Raw genomic sequence first — 23375 nt, forward strand, 5'->3', positions numbered from 1 at the left:
GCAAGAAGAATCTTAAAACCTTACTGAGAGTAAATTATGGTTTTCTACATACTTGTTTCAGATTTGTTGGTGTAAAATTATTCATGATACTTAATACTACCTTAAAAGATTTATTTTGTGGGATCCCTGGGTGGCTCAGCGGTTTAGCGCCTACCTTTGGCCCGGGGCGCGATCCTGGAGTCCCGGGACCGAGTCCCTCGCCCGACGTGGAGCCTGCTTCTCCCTCCTCCTGTGTCTGCCTCTCTCTCTCTCTATGTCTATCATGAATAAATAAATAAATCTTTAAAAAAAATTATTTTGTAAAATTCATACACAGAAGTGCCTTAATAACATAGTCTAACAAATAGTTACAACGTAACCATCACCCATATAGTCACCTTCGTTGTCAAGAGATTGTCCAAAACCCCAGAAACCCTGTCTCTTTCCCGTCCTCATGTTTATTTTTGACCAGTGTTTTTGGGGTTTTTTAAATCATTGTACTTAGAAAGTTCTTGTTAGGACTAATTGGAGGCCTGGGATAATATTGCCTTCCTTCAGAGAGGATTCCTATTTTTTCTGCCATGTGCATGGTGACCTTGGATCATTGTAGGCCTGGTTCAAAGCTGAGGGCTCCCTAGACTGCCCAGCCATTTGGAATCCAGGCTGCAGTCTGTCAGGCCCAGTCTGGTTCCTAAGAGTGTAACCCTTTGTGTTCCCAGCTTCCTGTGTTTGTGGGTTGGGAGAGTAGAGTTCTGTCCTGGAACTGACTCTAGACCCTGATTTCTGTCCTCTTTATCATTTGAGGTCTTCAAAATGAAAAGTTCAAAATGAATCAGTTGGAAAATGCACCCAAGGTCAGGACTGCTGTGTTGTGCAGCTCCAGGGAACATCATGGAAGTTGGTCAGTGCCTCCTGCAGGGGGACGTAACTGCACCTCAGGTCACTCCGGAGCTATGCTGTGCCTCAGCCCTGTATCAGAGCCAACACAGCCCTCGTGCCATTTGACCTCCTAGCTGCTTGGCTACTCTTCAGTCTGCCTATTCCTCACTGTCCTGTCAGCTCTTCAGAGCTTTAAATATTTTTTAGTATTGTATCCTATCTTAGTTCTTTTTAGTGTTAGTTTTGGTCCGAATAAAGTAGCTCACCATTGTTGGAAACAAGATATTTGGTTTTGTTTTTTGTTTTTTAACAGTGGTGTTGCCTCACTTCTCTTGAACTAAACTCTCCCACCCTGGGAGGGACTGGCCCATATGATGCTGCCAATCATACACTTGCTTTACTTTGGTAGTATGGTTTTTCTCTTTGTTTTTCAGTTTCTGGAAGAAAATGCTGATCCTACTGCCTTCAAAATTCAGGAAGAGTTAGAACAATATACAGCCAAAATAGTACAGAATAATCTGTTGGGACCCCATGGTGCACATGTGAGTTATCTTGTATCTCTCTTTTCCTGTACCACTTGGTTTTTAGTGCAGTTATCACGGATCCCTGTACGCTGTCATTTCTGTATACCCTTCGGCTTCCCTAAGGCAAACCTGGCTTTGAATCCCAGTTCTACCTCTTAGAGGCCTGTGACATCACAAGTTACATGCTGTCCCTGAGTCTCTGTGTCCTCTTCTTTAATGGGGGCCTACAGGACTGATGAGAGGAATAGAGGAAATTAAGTGGTGCAGGTACAGCGTCCAGCAAGGTTGAGGTATACTGTCTCACTTTGAGATTGGTATCTGGGTCCTTTTCCTCTGTTTCTCTCCAATGCTGTAAACCATTGCTACCTCCTTAGCTTCCCCACCCTCACAGCACCTGTGTATTTGTCCAGTGGATGAACGAATAGCATAGCTAATCAACCTGTACTAATCTTTCAAGTACTAATCTTAAAATTGAATTCACCTTATGCTCAAGTTTCATACCCAAGATTCTGAGTTAATGGGTCTGGCGGTAGAGTCCGATGGAAGTTACAGAAGCTCCCAGGAATGTTTCATTTGCAGCCAGGCTCAGACCCATTTGAGTAGCTTCACTGTGGATGTGCCTTTCTTAGGACCCTGAAGGCCATCCAAGGGAGATAGCAGGGAGGACATACTAGCTGCATATGGAAAGATTTGTTTTACATTAACTAACATTTATTGATTGAGGACTTACTGTATTCCAAGTGCCCCCTCCCACTGCACTCATGAGCTCTTAGTAACACCTTGGTGAGGTAGTTCCTCTTATTCCCATGTTTAAGCTTAAAGAAGTCACTTAGTAATTGGCAGAATTTGGCTATATTAGGGTTCTGTGAAGAATGTTTAAGGAAGAGGAGAGCTCCTTTGTGTTTTGTTTTGTTTTTAAAGGTAAAAACTATAAAATGGAACATGTACAAGGGTTCTTCAAATGGTCCTGCAAGGTTCTTTGCTTTTTCTCAACAGGTGAAAAATGTTTGTGATAGCAGGAGCAAGCTCATTGCTTACTTCTGGAAGGCACATATGACTGCCAAGCGGTGTCCCCACTGCAAGTGAGTATCAGGCCCTTGCCTTTCCCTTTCCCCAGAAGCCGCTGTCCAGTCACTCATGGCTGTTACTCAATATCTTGTGGAAGTTTTTTTGTCCTCAGTCACAATTGTTCTCATATGTAGAACTGGGCGGTCAGTTGTCCGAAAGGAGCACAATAGCAAGCTGACAGTCACATATCCAGCCATGGTGCACAAGAAGGCTGACCAGAAGGACACAGAGCCTCTAGGTAAGCAGGTTGGGCCCCGGGTGGTCCCTGGCCACATTTCACATATGTGGCCAACAGATATGTCTTGAACCTTGGGAATACCTGGTCGTTAATCACCTTTCTCACCTCTGTGTTTGTGGTGGGCCAGCAGTGGGGCAGGGTCCAAGCCTCTGATGGTCAGAGGGGGACCCTGTTTGAGTGTGTGGCCCTGGCCTCTCACGTAGAACTGATGAGCTGAGCTACCTTATGAGAGTGCTAGTGGGCTGAATGAGATACATCGTGCCTCAGGCAGTAATTTTTCTGGAAGATTTTTGAGGAATAAATTAAGAATCTACTTGGCATATACCTAGAACCATTTTATTATCAGATGAGTGTGGATTTATTTTGAGGTAAAGTATAAAATGGTAGGTGAGTTTTAAAGGAAAACACTGAGCATTCAGAGAACATCAGCACCTCCCACAGGCTGCTCTTGGCTGTCCACTCAGATTCCTGAAGTCAGTTCTGCTCTGCCACTGGGGTACTGGGGAAAAAATTTGATAGACTTAGTATTTCTACTTTCAAATTTATTATTTAAAATTTTTTTATTTTATCATAGTTGACACACAACGTTACATTAGTTTCAGGGGTACCACATGGTGCTTTGATACGTTTATACATTATGCTCTGCTCACCACAAGTATAGCTCCCATCTGTCACAATACAACCCTATTATGATATCATTGACCATATTCCCTATGCTATGCCTTTTATTCCTGTGACTTACTCATTCCTTACCTGGAAGCCTATATCTCCTTCACCCATTTTTCTCAACTCCCCCTTCCTTCTCCTCTGGCAACCATCAGTTCTCTGTATCCATAGTTTTGATTGCACTTTTTGTTTATTCATGTCTTTTTTGGGTTCCGCTTATGAATGGCATCATATGGTATTTGTCTTTTTCAGTCTGACTTATTTCACTTAGCATAATAATCTCTGGGTCCATCCATGTTGTTGCAAATGACTCAATCTCATCCTTTTTATGGCTGCATGATATTCTATCATATATATATATGATATATTTCTATATCTATCATATATATTTCTCACATCTTATCCTTTTTTTTTTTTTTAAGATTTTATTTATTTATTCATGAGAGACACACACAGAGAGAGAGAGAGGCAGAGACACAGGCAGAGGGAGAAGCAGGCTCCATGCAGGGAGCCTGATGTGGGACTCGATCCCAGTACTCCAGGATCATGCCCTGGGCCGAAGGCAGGCCACCCAGGGATCCCCTTTCTATTCATCTGTTGGTGGACACTTGTTGCTTTCCTATCTTGGCTATTATAAATAATGATGTAATCATAGGAGTGTGTATATCTTTTCAAGTTAGTGTTTCTATTTCCTTTGGCTAAATACCCAGTAGTAGAATTATTAGGTCATATGGTATTTTTATTAATTTCTTAAGGAACTTCCATGCTGTTTACCACAGTGACTACAATCATTTATATCCCCACGAACAATGTACAAAGGTTTTTTTCCTTTACATCCTTGCCAACACTTGTTATTTCTTGTCTTTTTTATTTTAGCCATTCTGACAGGCATAAAGTGATATCATTGTGGTTTTAATGTGCATTTCCTTGATGTGTGATGTTGAGTATCTTTTCATGTGACTGTTGGCCATCTGTATGTCTTGTGCTTTTTTATTTTTGTAGTTATACAATTGTTTAAACAATTTTTTTTCTTTTTGAAGTGAAAGTTAAGTAAGATATTCCATTTTAAATACTGACACCGGTGCCTGACACGTATAGTACATACATGGTGCAGTCAGTGTGCTAGCATGGAAATATAACTTTTCCATATTATATAACTGTGACTGACCCCTCACTCTGTTGTTTATTCTGAGTAGCTTAGGGAAGGTCATTGGAGTTTTGTTTCCAACTCTGTATACTGGCAATAACAAAACTTCTTGCCCAGAGTTGAGATTTCATGAGTGAAGGTCTTTAGTGTATTGTTACTAAACCTTATTCAAGAGCTTGAAAATATGGAATAGACAGGGAAATAAGTTCTGTTCCTAACAAAGCATAATCTATTACATTGAGGACCTTGACAAAGCCTGGAGTAAATAACTTAATCTATTTGGGTGCCATAACAAAAATATCATGGAGTGGGTGACATCTAAATGACAAACATTTATTTTTCACAGTTCTTGAGGCTAGGACTTTGGTGCTGACAAATTTGGTGTCTGGTGAGGCTCTGCTTCCTCATTGACAGTTGTCTTCTCCCTATAGCCTCATGTGGCAGAAAGGGACAAGGGAACTTTCTGGAGTCTTTTTACTTTTTTTTTTTTAGAGATTTTTTTTTTTTTAATTTATTCATGGGGCGGGGGGGCAGAGACATAGGCAGAGGGAGAAGCAGGTTCCATGCAGGGAGCCCAATGTGGGACTTGATCCCATAACTCCAGGATCACTCCCTGAGCTGAAGGCAGATGCGCTTAACTGCTGAGCCACCCAGGAGTTCCTGGAGTCTTTTCATAAGGACACCAGTCCTGATCATAAGAGTTCTGGTCTCATGACCAAATCACCTCCCAAAGACCCCATCTCTAATAGCATCACGTGGTGGGTAGGATTTTAACACATGAAACTGGAGGGAACACAGACTTTCAGACCTTTTATTTTAGACTAATTCTAGGATAATGAAAGAGTTGCAGAGGTAGTACAGAGAGTTCCCATGTACTCTTTATTCAGTGTTTCCTAATGTAATATTTCATTACCCTAGTGAACTTGTCCAAACTAAGAAATTAACTTACCCTGCTGCTATTAACTGAACTACAGACTTTATTTGAATTTCCCCAGTTTTTCCAGTGATGTCCTTTTTATGTTCCAGGATCTAATCGTGGATAACGCATTGCATTTAGAAAGCCTATTTAATTTTAATTATTAACAGTTAACCACAAAGGTGGATTTTTCTACACTTACCTATAAATAGCCCCTAAAACAATTTTTCAGGTTGAGAATTGCTATTCTGGCCCCTAGTGCACCTTAGAAAATGTTCACAGATTGAGAACAAAGATGGTCAGAATTCTAAAAGATAAACCATTTCTTTGGGGCAAATGTCTAGCAGTTAAGTAGCCTTCCAGTGCCTTTGCCAAATGCATTCTTCTAAAATCTTTCACTGCAGCTATGAGAGTATGATAGTGCCACCCAAAATTCTGTGGATTTGGAACAAGATGACTGTAGTCTTCAGCGGTTCCAGGATTGGGATTTTAGTATTTAGCAAACATTTATTTGTTGGGCACTCAACCTCATGCCAACAATCATGCTTGTGGCTGAGTACAGAACCAAGGTGGAGACCATGTGGCCTCTGCTGTCAGAAGAGGCTGCAGGTGACAAAAGTCAGTAACTTCAGGGAGCAGGTGACATGGGAGTAGATGAGTGTTCTGAACAAGGGCTGGCCATGTTCCTGGCCAAAGGGAGCCAAGCAGTGAGGCCTGTGCCTCTATGGTTGCTACATACTAGTGATCCCACGAGGAACACCATAAGTTTGTGAAATTCTCTGTGTGCTCCAGAGTGCCCTCAAGCCCCACAATGCACATTAGCATTTTAAAATTAGGAGTGTGGGTGGCTGAGTTGGTTAAGCATCTGCTTTCAGCACAGGTCATGATTCTGGAGTCTTGGGATTGAGTCCCACATCGGGCTTCCTGCTCAGCAGGGAGTCTGCTTCTCCCTCACCTCTACCCCTCCCATCTGCTTATGGTTTTTCTCTCAAATAAGTAAATACAATCTTGAAAAAGAAACAAAATGAGGATCCTTATAGCCAAGACACTCTCCACTGTGATCCAGTCTTCCCCAAGTTGTGTGACCTCCCAACTGACCCCTTTGTCATGTAGCAGCTCTTAAAGCTGAAATGAAACCCACATTAGGGATGTTCTGAAACCCCATCTAGGGAGAATTCATTTTTGTAGGTTGTACAACTGTCTTGTTAAGGATGGTGTAGCCCATGGGAGGAAGTGGCTTCCTACAAGTTTCTCCTGACTTTAAAATCCTGTGATCAAACAACTCGAGTCTGCCTTCATTGTGATGAAACTGCAGTGGGGCACTTCATGTATGGGGAGCTACTGGGATGGGAGCTGGGGAGGATTGCTAGATTCAACTGATCTTCCTCAGCCCTTCAAACCTGTTTTAGTAGGAGAGGAAGTCCAAATAGTCATTTTCAGAAATGCCCACAAATTGTTGTTTAGCTTAATGGAATCTGTTTTCCCACTGAATATACATAGCTTTCTGATGCTGTGGTTATTCCTGAAGGTCAACGCCTCTTTTCATTGCATACCCATACTTCCTTCGGTTGTATTAACTGATTGAAATGTTTTGCTTTTATAGGAATCAAAATTTTAAATGTGTATACTCCTTGACCTAGCAATTTCACTTTTATGACCAAGAATTAGACATACCCAGACCACAGCACACCACATAGTATTGTTTAAATAGTTTAAAATAGGAAGTGACTTAAGTGCCAATCAATAATAGACTAAATTGTGGTACATCTATTAATTATTATCCAAGTTTCATACTTCTTTCTAAAATCTTGTGGTGACAAATCCTCTACAGATGGTAAAGAAACTTAATTAAAGAAACAGAGATGCAATTTGAAGCTGGATTTTAGAAGTGTAGAAAAAGGCAAGAGTGGGTGGGGTCTGGGGCACCTGGGTTGGTTGGTTAAGCATCTGCCTTGAGCTCAGGTCATGATCTCAGGGTCCTGGGATCGAGCCCCATATTGTGCTCCCTGCCCAGAGAGGAGTCTACTTCTCTCTCTTCTCCCCCACACCACCGTGCTCACTCTCTTTCTCAGATAAAAGAGTGAGGTCTGTAAGGATAGGTTATTGTAGGTTGTTGTGAATATGTATTTTTGAGCCAATGACTTTATTATCTGCTGTGTGCCAAACACTGTCAGATGTTAGGAACACAGACAAGACAGAGTTTCTGTGGTAAATACATAACATGGGAACATTGAGTAATACCTGATTTCAGTGAGTTTATCCCAGAAGTTAGTTAATTTTGAAACTACAGAATCACATTCTTTTCTTCGTTAATCATCTAAGTGCCTAGAGCACCTGGTGCAGGGTTGCCTGAGTAGCAAACCCAAGTTTGATTTTCTGACTTAGTCTCGGTGTAGCTGATAGTGCAGTGCGCCACAGTGCTCTTGCTTAATCTGAGAAACCAAAATTAATCTCCTCCTCACATCCCTGCATGATACTTATAAAAGGAAACTGAATATACTTTTACCCATAAAAATGTTCATACTCCTTTATCTCTAATTCTTCTTTTGTGTATCTTTCTGATAAAATAAAGTGTACTATTTTAGTGTATAATTAAAGTTGTTTTAATACAATAATAAACACTTCATGTGCATGAAGTTTGTTTTTTGTTTCGTCATAGTGTAACTTAGAAAATTGGGATCCACCCTGATGTCCGTATACTATAAAAGTATGGTTTAGGTCACTAGGAAACATTCTTTCAGTGGACTATCATGCAGTCGTTAAAAATGTTATGTGGCAACATGAAGAAATGCTCACTAAATGAGCAACGCACTGTACAGAATAAATCCACACTTAAGATTACAGTTATCTCAGGGGCACCTAGGTGGCTCAGTTGGTTAAGCATCTGACTCTTGGTTTTGGTTTGGGTGGTGATCTCTGGGTTGTGAGATCGAGCCCCTCATTGGGCTCCACACTCTGCAGAGAGTCTATTTGGGATTCTCTCTCTTTCCCTCTCCTCCTCCCCATCCCCTGTACTGCACAGACACTCTTAGTATCCCTAAAATAAATAAATATTTTTAAGAAGGTTACAGTTTTCTTAGATACTGTATAAACCAGAGGATTGGAATATAAAGTATGTAGAATGGTAATGGAATGATGTGTGATTTAATTTTCTTTTGCTCTGTTGGTGTTATGCAATAGTTATATTGTTTCCCTTAATTTAGAAATTAGTTTAAGGGGGAAATAAATCCAGAGCTGAGAATAAGCTGTTCTAGAGATTGATTTTTGTGGTCATATTGCAGGCTTGGCAGGGTGGGGAGAAAGCATTGATAAATCTCATTACAGAAGGAGTGCCTATTATTGATTTATTGTGCTTTGATTTCCCCTCTTGGCTCTAGGAATTGAGGAAACTCAATTGGGAAAACGAGGGTACCTAACACCCACCAGTGCCCGAGAACATCTTACTGCACTTTGGAAGAACGAAGGTGCTATACCAACCCAGAGGAATCGAAATGAATCTCATTTCAATCAATGGACTCATTTATCCTGCCTTATTATTTAATGTTTTCAGAGTTGTGGTAATTGTAGATGTCTCCCGAATTTAGTTCATAGGTTTGGGGCTAGTTTCTGAGTACATTGTCAAGAAATAGGCAAGAACCATGAACTTGACAACTAGTGTAACAAAACCTGGTCATTAAATGACAGCTATGGGTGGGCCTCGCTTAATATAGTTTGACATCTTTCCAGAAGGTACAGTGTAACTCACCTTATTTTAAATACTCATAAATAACTTTTTTAGAAAAGAATTCTAAGGCAGTTCCTCCTATGACCCAAAAAATGAACTCTAACGTGTCTTTTTTTAAATTAAGATATTTCCATGTTTTAATTCCCTACAAAAAGGAAAGTCTTCCATTCCTCTTGCATGTATAACAAAAGCTAGGCAGTATATTCAAGCCCTCATGTCACCACCCTCTGAGAGTGCTTTCGTTCTGGAACACTGAATGCAGCTGCTGTGTAATGATAAGCACTTAAAAATGAAAATGTTGCTGAAGGGATAAGTGATGTCAGGGAAAAAAAGCACTCAAGTTAGTGTGATCATTTCTGTGGCAGGCCCTACCACTTCTATTCATTCTCTCTGTAGCTTTTTTTTTTTTTTTTTTTTTTTAAGTTCACTAGAAACTTAAAATAGAGCTTTGAGCCACAAAAACGATCTCTTCTTAGTAGTGTCTACATGGAGAGTTTTGTTTTATTTTTAAGAAGGCTAAGTTTTTTTTTTCCATATTTCAGATACATTTTTTATAGATGCAAAAGCTCTGTGTGTGTGTTTGTGTGTGTAAGTCTAATCGTCCAGGAGAGTGATGAGAAACAAGGGGAGGTTTTCATTCCCCATCCTTGTCCATCTCGCCCTTGGGCTAATAAGTAGAGGGGGCCCCTACACGGTACCCATCCTTAAACCACCATCTCACCTGTGTGCAGGTTCTCATGCAAAGACTATTTTTAGAAAGGAAAATGTGATTTTACTCTACATATTGTCTCATATTCTGTCCCTCCCCCCCCAGTGGAATTTTTGTGGTCATTCATCCCTGCCCTACCACATAAATGTAAATGATCATTTTGGTTTATTTCAAATACAGGATTCTTTCTGAATTACCTTTTTTCTGGACTAGAAGATGTTGACATGGAGTCTAGATTCAATCCCAGTGTGTTCTTTTTGGATTTCCTGGTGGTGCCACCCTCAAGGTAATGCCCTTTAATTGAGTTTATTTCACCTGGAAAAAGTGTATTGAACAATAGAATAATGACCTCTGGGAGAGGCTTGAAGGGCCTAGCACCCTGAAAAGTAAAACAGCAGTTCCACACCCAGGTTGCAGGTGGTTGGGAGTATTTGTCCTGACAGTAGTAGCAATATTTGTTGGTTTTTGAGTGTGGTGGGTTGTGAGTGGCTTATACCAGGGATGAGCAAGAGGCTGAAGAACATGACCCTTCTTTCCTCACACTAAACAGTCCCTGATTCCATGTGTCCCCCTACAGGTATCGCCCTGTCAATCGACTGGGGGACCAGATGTTTACCAATGGCCAGACAGTGAACTTGCAGGCTGTCATGAAGGACATGGTTCTGATCCGGAAACTTCTAGCATTGATGGCCCAAGAACAGGAGCTGCCATGTGAGGTGTCAGGACCTGCCAAGGATGAGGTCAGGGCTGCCTTGAAGCTGATGTCATCAGCATATCTGCTTAGTTCTAATGCCTGCAGTGCAGATGCAAAACACTGGCAGTGCAGGGAGATGCTGGTTGTGTATGAGCTATCATTTGAGGGAACCTAAGTAATGTTGGGGGAAAGCATGATATGAGCATGGAAGGATCTGTGTTCTTTGTTGAGTTGCTTTAATTTCGTGAGCCGATCTCCACTGTAAAATGTGTATGGTTAATGGTAAGATTTTACATATAGGTTGTTCTGGGCCATCTGCCCTCATTGGCAGTGACTGGCAGCTCTAGAAAGAAGAGTCTGCATCCTGTGGGCTCTAAGAATGTCCCTTTTGGGTTACGGTACCAGAGCCTGAGCCATCCAGCTCTGTTTTTGGCTTATTAAGATTTCTAGCATTGGATTCAGGAGAGCATTATTGTCAATTCTAGGGATTTCCCAGAATAGGACTATCATGCTTGAGGCCTCTGCTTCCCCCTCAGTAAATGATAGAGCTGGATTCAGTTTTCCTGTTTCAGCCGACTTTCCAAGCTACTTCAGTGTGCCAAGTCTTCAGTGGGCATAAAGATGAATCAGGCACTCAGAAAAGTTGCTGAGATGACTCGGGTCCTTCCCAGCTCTGAGATGCTCTCTGGATGGAAGCAAGAAGGGCAGTCTCAGCCTTAAGTGGACAGGGCGCTCAGGCTCCCTTCCAGCTGCTGGCAACAATTCTTCTGAGTCAGGCCCATCACCAGGTGGCGCCACTCTCTGCCTGGACACATGTGCTGTGGGTTACTCATACTTAGCTCTGAACTATCCTTGGTCTTGCTTAAGTTTTCTGATCTGTCAGGGTAGGTGTGCTTTCAGAAACCTTCAGTCTAAGAGAAATGTGCCATCTGCAGGCCCTGGTCCAGTTTGGGTGGAAGGCCAGAGGATAGCCAGGACCCTTGACCAGAGCTGAGAACTTTTATTTTGATGCCCTTTGAAAATAGAGCCGCCCTTTGTTAAGAAAGAAAGGAAGGAAGGAAAAAGAAAAAAAAGCCAAGTGTCTGCAGAAATAAACAATATCTTCTCTGATTCTTAAGGTCCTTGCTACCTGAAGTCATAGTGCCTTCTTTCTTTGTGATTAACAGGATATGTTCTTATTTATTTCCCCATAAGCTCCCCACATACCATTCCTATGGTAGCCCTCTCATAGAGAGAGAGACACAGAGAGAGAGAGGCAGAGACACAGGCAGAGGGAGAAGCAGGCCCCATGCAGGGAGCCTGATGCGGGACTTGATCCCAGGACTCCAGGACCACAACCTGGGCCAAAGGCAGGTGCTAAACCACTGAGCCACCCAGATATCCCCTCATAAGTGCTTTCAGTGAAACAAGCTACCATGTTGGAGAAGCCCACAAGGCACATAATTGCAGGTGGCCTCTGACCAGTAGCCTCCTAGGAACTGAGGTCCCCAGCCCAGCAGCATTTGGAGAGTTGCACCCCACCAACAACCATGTGAGCTTAGAGGTGGATCCTTCCTCAGTTGAACCTTCGGATGAGACACTAGCTCTGGTGGATTCCTTCATTGCAACCTAGGAGAGACTCTGAAGCAGAGAACCTGGTTGAACTGTACCCATATTCCTAACTTACAGAAACTGTGAGATAAACCAACTCTGTGATGGTTTAAAAAAACAAAAAACTTGCTTATAAACTTGAGTGCATTTTACTATGAGAAAAAGGCTGGTATACAGCCCATTATACATTGGGTCTGATGTTTTGTTGATACAAACTGACAAGATTGATTTATTAGCACTTTTGCCGATGATCTGTTGGGTTCAAAAGACATAAAGGTAAACTCCAGAGCTCATCATTTGTCAGAGCGAGAGTAAGAAAGAAAAGCAAAACCCAGCTTGGCCTTTTTGAGGTTTTTCCATCATGCCTGTTTTCTTTGTCATGTCTTGCCAGGAAAAAGACTCCTCGATTGCTCTGGACCGATCCTTTTTGAGCATGCTTCCAGGCCAATCCCTCACAGACAAACTTTACAACATTTGGATTCGTCTCCAGAGCCACGTCAATATTGTGTTTGATAGTGAGATGGACAAATTAATGATGGAGAAGTACCCTGGCATTAGACAGGTGAGAAGTACATTGGATCCCCAATGCTAGCTGAAGGGGTTAAATAATAAATGTACATGTATTGAAACAAATAATAAGTATACTTGACTTTTTCTTTTTTTTTAACGTTGCTTTCTGTGGACTTTTTCCCTCCTAAAGATCCTGGAGAAAAAGGATGGTTTATTCCGAAAGCATATGATGGGAAAGCGAGTGGACTACGCCGCCCGCTCAGTCATCTGCCCAGACATGTACATTAACACCAACGAGATTGGAATTCCCATGGTATGTGGGGAGGGGCTTCACTGGCTACTGTCGGGTGGCTGGAGGGGATGTTGAAGGCTGGGGAGGTATGCAGCCGACTGTGATGGCTTGAGTGGGGACAGCTTCTGCTTCTTCCTGAACAAGCTATTTGGAGGGGACATGAGGCTGTATAATGGTGCTGCTTTCACTCCTTGTCAAATCTCCATACACCCACCAACAAGGAAGACCCACGTCCTGGGCAACCAGGGAGCCATCCAAAGGGTGTTCCACATCTCCACATGTATGTCTTCCCCCTGCCTCTCAGAGCCTAGTCTCTACATCTTCCCAGTCAAATTGATCTCATGACAGAAATGAGGAAGAGGCCAAAGGGGATTTCCACTCCAGGCACTTGCCTGGCGTTAGCAATCAGGAATGTGTGCCCATAGTTGCCAAGCACAGGAAGGGGAGAGAGCCCCCCAGGGAGGGCTGTGTGCGTGTCATCCATCCTCCCGTTTCCTTCGGGGTAAGCGGTTTGCCCCATCCACCCATTAGTGTTTCCTCAGGGAGCCAGCCTCCTCTCACTTCCCCACCCATTCAAGCTATGTTGCTCATTAGCAGCGCTTTAATTGGCTTCCTCCTTAATGGGCCTTGAGGTCAGTAATATGAAGATGGTTTAATTCCCTTTGTGGAGAGTCTCAGTTCCTCGCACACTGCCCCCTCAGCTGCTCTCAGGGGAATGCTGGTAATGAGCGGAGCTCAAGTGTTCTGATGGCCTCCTGCATGCTCACTGCCTCATCTCTCTTAGGCACCCTTGGCTCCCTAGGCAAGGACACACGGGTGAGAAGACAGGAGTCAGAGAAGGCTAAGTCCTGTCCCCACCAGCTCCTAGAACCATAGGTCTTTCCATCCAGAAGCTGGGTCAGGTGGCAGGGAAAGGCATTGTGAAGCCCAGTGGAGACTTTCCTGAGTCTGAGACCCTGGGAGAAGGGGCCCATTTATTGTTCGTTGCTTTCTTTGGACGGAAGACATGGGCTACCCCTATAGGCTTTGGTCTCATAATGCCTTAGAGCATCCCAGCTTTGAGAGAGACCTTTAGTGCTTCCTCTTTCTACCTTCAGGGGTACCAAGCCTCCCTTTCTTGGTTCTGGGTTCATTTTATAATGCCTTCTCCTAAGGAAGACTCTGAAGTTATCCATCTGCCCACCTCTGGCCTGTTCCAGGTCTCAGGGCCATGGTGGCCAGAGGGTGAGGGGGTGGGGGTGGTGTTACAGGATGGCTGTGAGGAACTGACTATGGAGACTATCTCTTGGTCCCTTGTGGCACACACTTCCCATAGAGCACTGTGGAGGAGAGGACCTGAAATAAGTTTGGGGAATAAGCTAGAGGTTAGCAGTGAACCAGACAGACTACAGTGTCCCCTGAGAAACTTTCATTCCAGTGGTGAAGATGAATAAATAAATACCTAGGAGCATAAACATTCTGCCAGGCAGTGGTCAGTGCATTGGCTAAAGTAGGAACAGGTGATAGGGAAAGGGAGCGCCTGCTGCCTGGGGTTGCAGATAAGGCCCTTCTCAGTGTCATCCAGGCAGAGACCTAGATAAAGAACCTGGACAGAATCCAACCAGGTTCTTTATGTAGGACTCCTCAGAGGCTCTGATATAGTTAAGTGCATTTGGAAACATCAGAGGGTTTATGATATTCAGCAGCTTATAAACTCACTTAACCAGAGAACTCATTTTTCTTGGAGTATATTGCAGGTCTAGCATTAAGTGGAACACTGCATTTTCTCATGTATTAAGAGACCAAATCAGTTTCATTTCAAGCTCCACCTTGATTGTAGTGGCAGCTAAAACTGCTGGGTAGAGGCTCCAATACCATGTCTGGGCTCAGCTCAGGGCAAAGGCCACTGATCACTTAGTGATGTCTGCTAAAGTGGAGGGGGCTGTGGTATGGTACTTAAGAGCAGGTATTGGCACTTCTCTCAATCTAGTATCCCATTCCACGTTCCCTTTGGGGACTACGAATTGATCAGTGTGTGAGGAAATGATAAAATTTTAGAATGGGTTAAAAAATTCTAATGGGGATCTCTGGGTGGCGAAGCGGTTTAACGCCTGCCTTTGGCCCAGGGCGCGATCCTGGAGACCCGTGATCAAATCCCACGTCGGTCTCCTGGCGCATGGAGCCTGCTTCTCCCTCTGCCTGTGTCTCTGCCTCTCTCTTTCTCTCTCTCTCTCTCTTTGACTATCATAAATAAATTTAAAAAATTAAAAAAACATTCTAATGTATCAACCAGAACACGCAGATTATTCTCTTCAGACAGACAGCTAGGAAAGGAGGCCCAATCTATTCCCTTAAGGCTTCAAGGCTAGAAAAATGCCTCTGTGGAGAAGATAGGATGTTGCTTACTCCCTAAAGGACCGTTGTGGCAAAGCATCTCCTTGTCTTGGGGAAGAAGTCACACAGCCTGTTGAGTCAGATTTTGAATTGGTACCATCTTTTCTGCCTACGCTGAATTTTCATACCCACTCCATTTCCAGGTGTTTGCCACAAAACTGACCTATCCTCAGCCAGTTACCCCCTGGAATGTTCAGGAATTGAGGCAAGCAGTCATCAATGGCCCCAACGTGCACCCGGGAGCCTCCATGGTCATCAATGAAGATGGCAGCCGCACAGCTTTGAGTGCTATCGACCTGACACAGCGGGAAGCCGTGGCCAAACAGCTCCTGACACCAGCCACGGGGGCACCTAAGCCCCAGGGGACAAAAATCGTGAGTTGTGGGCAGATTTGCTCAGCGGCTTGGCCAGCACCTATCCAACTCCCTTGTGACTGCAAATCATGAGTAGCTGACACAGGAATCTAGGAGCTGTTCTGCCTCCCCCTATGTGTGCGTATTACTTAGGGGCTTCACGGTGCTTACTTGCTCTCCCCAGCTGGAGCTGGAGTTCCTAGGATCTTGACACCATGATTAAAGCTTCATTTGGCTGTCCCATGTCATGCAGCACAGTGCTGGGCACACATCCAAGGCTCGAGAAATGCCCTCTAATAATAACTCAGTTGTGGTCCGGAAGCAAGCGAATTTGCTGTCCTTAAGCAGGGCGACTCAGAGTGTCCTCAGATCAGCAGAGGCAGTAGCATCCCTAGAGCTGGTGAGAAATGCACATTCGCCCTCTCCTCCCCACCTCCACAAAAGGGATTAGAATCTCTGGGGATGAGGCCCAGGAATCTGCATTTTAACAAGCACTTTAGAGGGTTCCTCTACATGCTAATTTTGAGAACTGCCCTAAAGGAAGGAAATGTCCTGTGTGATATGTCCCTAATAACTGATAACCCCTGGATTCCATCTGATGCTTCATTTTCTGACAGTTGCTCATGGCTGCCCATGGTACAGTGTTAAAGGTTCCTAAGGCTTACTTGGGCTCCACCAGAAAGAACACATGATTGATTAGCTGGGGGCATGAAGTCAGTGGGTGACATCATTTGTGTCCTGTTAAAAATAGCCATTTCTACTGGGGGGGGAGCATAACAAGTGACCCTAACCAGGCAGTAGTGGCAGAAGTTGTTGAGATGTCAAAAAGTATACGTTTAAAAAAACAAAACAAAACGAAACCTTAGTTTGGGTTTGCCCAGGATGACTGTCAAACAGGTGAAGGTGATCTCTAGGTTCCCCTTTCTTGGGGCCAAGTCCTATTTTTTATTCACCAGCAGAAACCCTTGACCAGACTCAAAGATATCTCAAAAAATCCATAAGATGGATTCTTATTCAGGTTTAGTTTTTGTGCCTGGTGTTTTGGAAGGAGCTTTGTTACAGATGGTGGAGAATTCAAGGTGTATTTCACGTAACTTAATGGTGAAGCAAGATAAACATGAAGCTGTCTTCATATCAGCTCAAGCCAAACGTGCCAAAGTCTCATGGTCAGAAAACGTGAGGAGAGCAGAGTGGGGTCAGGCTGTACAGAGGACCCACTGCTCTCTCTCCACTGCACTTTGCCAGTCATCGCAGACAAAGTCCCACTACTCTGGAGTTCACAATGGGTGGGGGCACCACCAGGGAACGTGTGGCACCATGGCTCTGGTGTGGTGGATACAGTAGGAAATTAGCAATGGAGGCCTGTGGCTTTATGTGCTTCATGTTCAGAAAGAAAGGCGGCTGAGAGGAATATGCAGGGTGGAAGGGCAGGGAGGGCCTGGCGTCATCGGAAGGCAGGTGAGGGCCAGCCAGAGGGCTACAGGGAATGCACATGGCCCTGTGAAGTGAGGTGATGGTGGGGAATCTAAAGGCCCATCTCCTGTGAAAGGTGGGTATGTGGGACTTAAATAAAGGGCCATAGAGTTAGAAAAGAAGATTTTCAGAGTGTTAACCTCTGAGCACAAAGTACAGTGTGGGAGCAGGAGGAAGGCAGGGTGGACCGGGGAAACTGAGGGAGCAGAGATTGAAGGGCCGGGCCACCTCGTTTGGCATCTGCATCTGTTTCCCACGTGTTCATATGGCTCCTCCAGATCAAAACCAGCCCCTGGGTATCTTCGGCTCTCCCAAGGGCACTTGTTAGATGCTCCGGAAGTTAAATATGATGATTGAGAAGAATGAGGAAACCACGGGAAGGCGCATCTGATTTATCCAAATGAAGGTCACTTGTGACGCAGGAGAGCAGTTTGAACAGTGGGAGGACCCAGGCTTCAGAGCTCTTGTGAGGCAGCGAAGCCAGCAGCTAAGAGCATTTGAGAGCTAAGTAGAAGGATACCAGATTTCTGACGTGACAGGAATGTGAGGATGAGGCAAACGCATGGAGAACTTACACGGCTTTAGCTATGTCTGTAGGGTCAGAGGTGAGCGGGTATCCAGAGCTGAGGAAAGGGAAGGTTGGCCTGCTGCCACATGCTGCTCAGTTCCTGGGAAGTGACTGAAAGGAGTTCTGAGCAGTGGCTAGGTTGAATGGGGTTGGCCTGGTCACTAGTCTTTCAACTTAGATTCCAGAGTCCCTGCTTCCTCTTCTAGCCTCACTTCTCAGCTTACCCTCCACACTCCTGCTGGCTACTACCCCCACCATCACCACCACCACTGGCAATGCAGAGTCCTTCCCCTTTGGGCCTCGCATGTGTGCCCCCTCCTGGATCACTTTGCTCCCCACCCCCATCCCCCAGCCTCCCTGGCAACTCTTTCTAATCCTCCCGGTCTCGACATCGAAGCCCTCATCCTCTTGGGACGGGGTCTGTAAACTTCTCCGGCGAAGGACTAGATAGTAAATATTTTAGGCTGTGTAAACCATACAGTCTCTTTGCAGCTGGCCAAACATGCCTTTTAGTGTCAGAGCCGCCATAGGCAGTACACAAATGAATGGGTCTGGCCATGCTCCCAGAAAACTTTTTACAAAAGCAAGTGTCCTGCTTATGTGCCATAGTTTGCCACCCTTTAAACTTGTATGAAGTCCATCCCCCATTGTGTTCCCACTACACCCTCATCCCTCTCCACCTCTTGTTCTCATTGTGTTGTGTTGTCACCACGTGTGTACCCATTCATCCATCCTCCCTCCAATTCCTAAATACCGTGAAAGTGTGGGCAGGGTGTTCTGCTCACCACTGTCCTCACACCCAGTGTCTAGGAGGTACTCAGGAAACCCCTGTGGAGTAGGTGGATCCAGGCTGAGATGTGGGAGGCTCTGAGGTAGGAGGGCCCTCGTTAGACCTGATAACCCAGGGGCAGAGATGGGAACAGACTATGAAGGAAAAGTCCTTACATCAGGACCTGGGGACTCAAGATGATTATTTTTATTTTCCAAGATCTTAATAGCACTACACACACTGCTTACTTATGTAATCACATACACATGTACTTCTAATTTTTTGGCATTTTTAAAAGTTAATGGGTCACATGTAGATCGGGACCAGGCTCAGAGGCTGGGGGATGTGACCAGGAAGGAGAGAGCCAGGTCCACAAAAGGAGGAGAAGGGAAAGGATGACTGACAGGAGCCATTTCCCCTGGGAGGTGTGAAACCTCTGTCCCTTCCTCTGGGCCTTGTAAGTCAGGAGGAGGTGGCCAGGACAGCTGAGTCTCATTTCCCAGCGCAGCAGCCTGCCAGAAGCCGCTCTTTGGCTCTGAGTCGCCTCTGAAAACTCTGACCCGGGCACTGGGGCATGCTAATTTTCACTGCAGTATTTATTTAGAGACAAGAGAAAGGAAGGGCCTCAGGTTTGGGTTGGCGAGGGGAGCTCCCTATGCTCCAGGACTTCTGTTTGGATTGGCCAGCGCCTGCCAGACTGGCCTGCGTGCCTTCCCAGCTGTGGGGTTTGCTTATGCTGGAGGATGTCTTGAATTTACAAGACTCAAATCAGAGGCCCATCCTGGGGTTTTGGGCCTGGGCCACAGGTCTGGGCAGTTTCTCCCTGGAGAGGCTAAAGAAATAAGACTTTGAAGGTCAGCTCAGGCTCTGTGACGTGCCCTGGGCAGACCCTCATGGGAATCCGCAGGAGTTTGGGTCTCCTTGGAAACATGGATGTGGGGGCAGAGAGGGGAAGGTTTGAATTCCTTGGAGAACAGAAAGACTGCCTCCTTGCTAAGTGCTTTTAGGACTGCCTTTTAGAATTTCAGGGTTTTGCTCCCTGCTTGTCTGATGTGGAGGAAACTCTCAGCTCGGCTGAAAATTTGCAGTGGGCTGGTGGGTGGGGAGGGTCTTTTGTTTACTTCTAGCCTGTCTCTGTACCCACATTTCCGGTTCAGCTTCATAAATATGGATAACACAAGAAGAGACTAGACTTGGAGTAAGTAATGTGTTACCCCCAGCCTGCTGCCTGCTGTGATTTAGGGGTACTTGAGGGGCAGGGGTCTGACCCAGTCTCCATATGCTGCAGAACAGTTGGGGCATAAAGCTCCTTCATGCATTCACTTCTTGAAATAGCATTTATGTCCATCATTTAGGATGCCCAGTAGTTGATCTAAGGGGAGATGAAGGGCAGCATGAGGCTTAATGAGCCCTCCACTGAAGTCGGCTTTGTAGGCAGTAGCATTCTCTCAGGAGGACGTGACCAATGGTGTGGCAGTAAGGGGGGAACATGTGAACGGTGGCTATCTCTAAGGAGTAAGGTTACTTGTGGTTTATTCTGTTCTCTAAGTTTGTCTGTATTTTCTACTTCTTCTCCCACAATGAGCATATCACTTGGGCAGTAGTTCTTGCTTTCCTTAAAAATAGTGGAAGATCTTAAAAAAAAAAAAAAAAAAAGTATGGAAATGATCCATGCTCATCATCACAGGAACTAAGATGGGTGGTGGTAAAGGTGTACTCTGTGCCTTACTCCTTTCCCACTTGCCCTGGCCCCTGTGGAGTCGGTGGTAACAGCTAGGTAAGGATCCAAGAAGCCTTTTCCCCCGTTTATATAAATGCATACAGAATTAAGTTGGGTTTTAAATTGCGTCCTCCTGTCACCTTAGATGACATATGGATTTTTTTTTAATTGAAATACATTAGTCCCATCACTTCCGGACTAGCATAGATTTATTTCAGCTTTTTTCATCATTGCATAATATTCCATGTATACCCGTGCTGCTTCTGTGGGGCAGTTCGAGTTACTCCAGATTTTTCCACTGTAAACACGGCTGCTTCAACATACGTGTTTATATGACTTTACATTGGTGCTTTTTTTCCTTGTGAAACACCAAAAGGAAATGAGTTTTAAATGTTCTTAAATCTACTGTCAGATTGCTTTCCCGAAAGACTATGGCAATTTAAATTTATTACTGTTTTAAGTGCAAAAGAATGTTTTCGGAAAACATTGAACTGGGAATCAGAACCCTGTGTTCCAGTCCTGACTCTACCTTTTGAGGTTGGGTGAAGTGGTTCTAAACATGGGATTCACTTTTAGAATAACGTACTCCCATGTGACCGCGGCAGAGGGGGATGCCAGAGGTCTGTCAGGTCCTTTCAAGCCCGGGGTGTCACAGTTATGTGCAGGTGTGCTGTCCTCAGATGCATCCATTTTCTTTCCCTAGACCAATTGCCAGAGGAATCCAAGACTCTGGAAAGGCCATGCCTCTCTGAAGAAGACAGAGACTACTGAAAGGGGCCTGGAGCCTCATCTGTGTGTGTCTCTGAGCCCAGAGCCAGGATCAGGGCTATGCTGAGCTACTAGCTATTTCTCAGAGATTTCTAGGGTTTCACTCCAGACTAAAAATTCCCCTTTGATCCGGATGAGTAAAACACAAGATGGACAGAAGCCACACACATACCGGGCTGAGGTGAGCCCAGGGAATAGTAGTGATGATGCTAAAGTTATCCCTACACCCCCTTTTCTCCACTCTTCCCCCCAGGTGTGCAGGCATGTGAAGAATGGGGACATCCTCCTGCTGAACCGGCAGCCCACCCTACACAGACCCTCTATCCAGGCACACCACGCCCGCATCCTGCCTGAAGAGAAAGTCCTGCGGCTCCACTATGCCAACTGCAAGGCATATAACGCTGATTTTGATGGAGACGAGATGAATGCCCACTTCCCCCAGAGTGAACTGGGCCGGGCTGAGGCCTATGTCCTGGCCTGCACAGATCAGCAGTACCTTGTTCCCAAGGTAAGTCTGACCTTGAGGCTGTTGTATGGTCATCGCTGGTACAACTTGACACTTTAGGTCTGGGCTCTTGCCAGCTCCTAGGATCAGTCATCTGCCACCCAGGGCAGCAGGCAGTGGCCAGGGGCTCCAGGCACCCAAGCACTTCAGCCTCTTGCACACCAGCACTCTATTGTGGCTCATGCTGGATCAACTGTTTGAGTTTAACTCTCATTCTCTTCTCTGCCCATTTCAGCCAGTGCTGGATTAGTGAAGGTGCTAAATGTAGGAAGAAGGGATTAAAGGTCCACTGAGGACCCTTGGAAGTTAGAATCATAATTTTACTAACTTGAAAATGGACTTTTTGTCTTTTCGCGTAAATAACAGTCAAGACTGTCATTATGGCAGCGGTAAAAGCAGTAAAACCACCTATTGAGCACTCCCTGTGCAGCAGGCACTGCGGTAAGCTATTGGCAGACATTCTCTTATTTCGTCCTCACAATAGCCTTTTGAAATAGATGGCGATTTTCAGATGAGGAAACACGAATGAGTGGCTTTCCAGGCAGGACTTGTACTCAGCACCTTTGACTCCCAACCCCATGTGCTCAGCATCATGTGTTAATAGCCTCACTTAACAGAGGCAAAGCTGGGGCTGGATGAGGCCACATAGCAGTAAGTGGATCCCAGAACTAAACTGGCTCTCTGACTCTAGAGGCAGTGTCACATTTCACCACAGGCGACACTAGCAGGGAGCAAAAACAGATGGTTCTCTTTAGGCTGGCAGAGTGACCTGTGGACATTGGGGCATTGGAATAGGGATTTGGGGTGTTCTGAAGTTCTCAGACCAATGAAACTTGAATGTTCCATATTTCATTTTGATTGAATAAAGTGAAGCAAGGGCTTCATGCTTACACTATGTCCTTAAAAGGGCTACCTTGTTTAAATCCTAATGTGCCTCATTATGTGCTCGCATGCCCACGAATTTTACGTCAGGAGACGGAACACAGATAAATAAGCTTACGTTAATAAATTAAGTTCTTGGAGGGAAGAAATTTCTAAGGGATGACTCAAGGGTTCACTTCCACTTTCCATCAGTTTCTTTAGTCAGAAGTACAGAGATTTTGATTCTTGGTAAATTTCATTTAGTCCTTAGTGTAAAAGCTAAGAAGTGGAATCTATTTTTACTAATGGTTATAAAAATGCAGCATGTTCTAAACTACTTTGGTGGTAAAGTCCTAAGAGAACAGGAGCTGGCTTTGTTAAACTAGGAAAGTCATTTTGTGGGGCAGAGGGGGTAACTTTTTTTTTTGATGTATCTTTATTTTCCTTATTGCCATTTGCTTTCATTCATTATCTGATTTTTTTTTTTTAATTTTTATTTATTTATGATAGTCACAGAGAGAGAAAGAGAGGCAGAGACACAGGCAGAGAGAAGCAGGCTCCATGTACCGGGAGCCCGACGTGGGAATCGATCCTGGGTCTCCAGGATCATGCCCTAGGCCAAAGGCAGGCGCCAAACCGCTGCGCCACCCAGGGATCCCCATTATCTGATTTTTTGTTTCCAGGTTCTGTTCCTGGATTATCCATAGTACCCGATTAAAGTACATTTTATTTTATTGTTTGTGTATTTAGTAGAGTTGCATGTTGTTTTCTTAAAATAGGAGGTGAATGGAGCTTGAGCTCTTTCTTTCCTGAGAAAATAGTTAAACTTTTCATTGATGTGGATTTTTTTCTTCCTCTGTTTATGGTATTTTTTGAGGGCCAGTGTCTTGTGGAAAGTTTTTTTTTCTTTTTTCTTTTTTTCTTAAGATTTTATTTATTTATTCATGAGAGACAGAGAGAGAGTGAGAGAGAGAGAGAGAGAGGCAGAGACACAGGCAGAGGGAGAAGCAGGCTCCATGCAGGGAGCCCGACGTGGGACTCGATCCTGG

General features: G+C 44.6%; 1 protein-coding gene across 1 annotated transcript in view; it reads left to right on the forward strand.

The window, feature by feature from the left end:
- The window catches only part of POLR1A (RNA polymerase I subunit A), a 70486-nt gene that overhangs the window by 6267 nt on the left and 40844 nt on the right, over positions 1-23375 (forward strand). Inside the window, exons 4-13 of the mRNA XM_025453828.3 lie at positions 1293-1400; positions 2379-2464; positions 2585-2688; positions 8795-8881; positions 10031-10136; positions 10428-10590; positions 12526-12696; positions 12835-12957; positions 15453-15683; positions 21214-21468. Of these exons, the coding sequence (XP_025309613.3) occupies positions 1293-1400; positions 2379-2464; positions 2585-2688; positions 8795-8881; positions 10031-10136; positions 10428-10590; positions 12526-12696; positions 12835-12957; positions 15453-15683; positions 21214-21468 (1434 nt within the window). The remainder of the gene's footprint in view (positions 1-1292; positions 1401-2378; positions 2465-2584; positions 2689-8794; positions 8882-10030; positions 10137-10427; positions 10591-12525; positions 12697-12834; positions 12958-15452; positions 15684-21213; positions 21469-23375) is intronic.

Source organism: Canis lupus, chromosome 17, assembly GCF_003254725.2.
Source record: "Canis lupus dingo isolate Sandy chromosome 17, ASM325472v2, whole genome shotgun sequence".
NCBI classification, from domain to species: domain Eukaryota; kingdom Metazoa; phylum Chordata; class Mammalia; order Carnivora; family Canidae; genus Canis; species Canis lupus.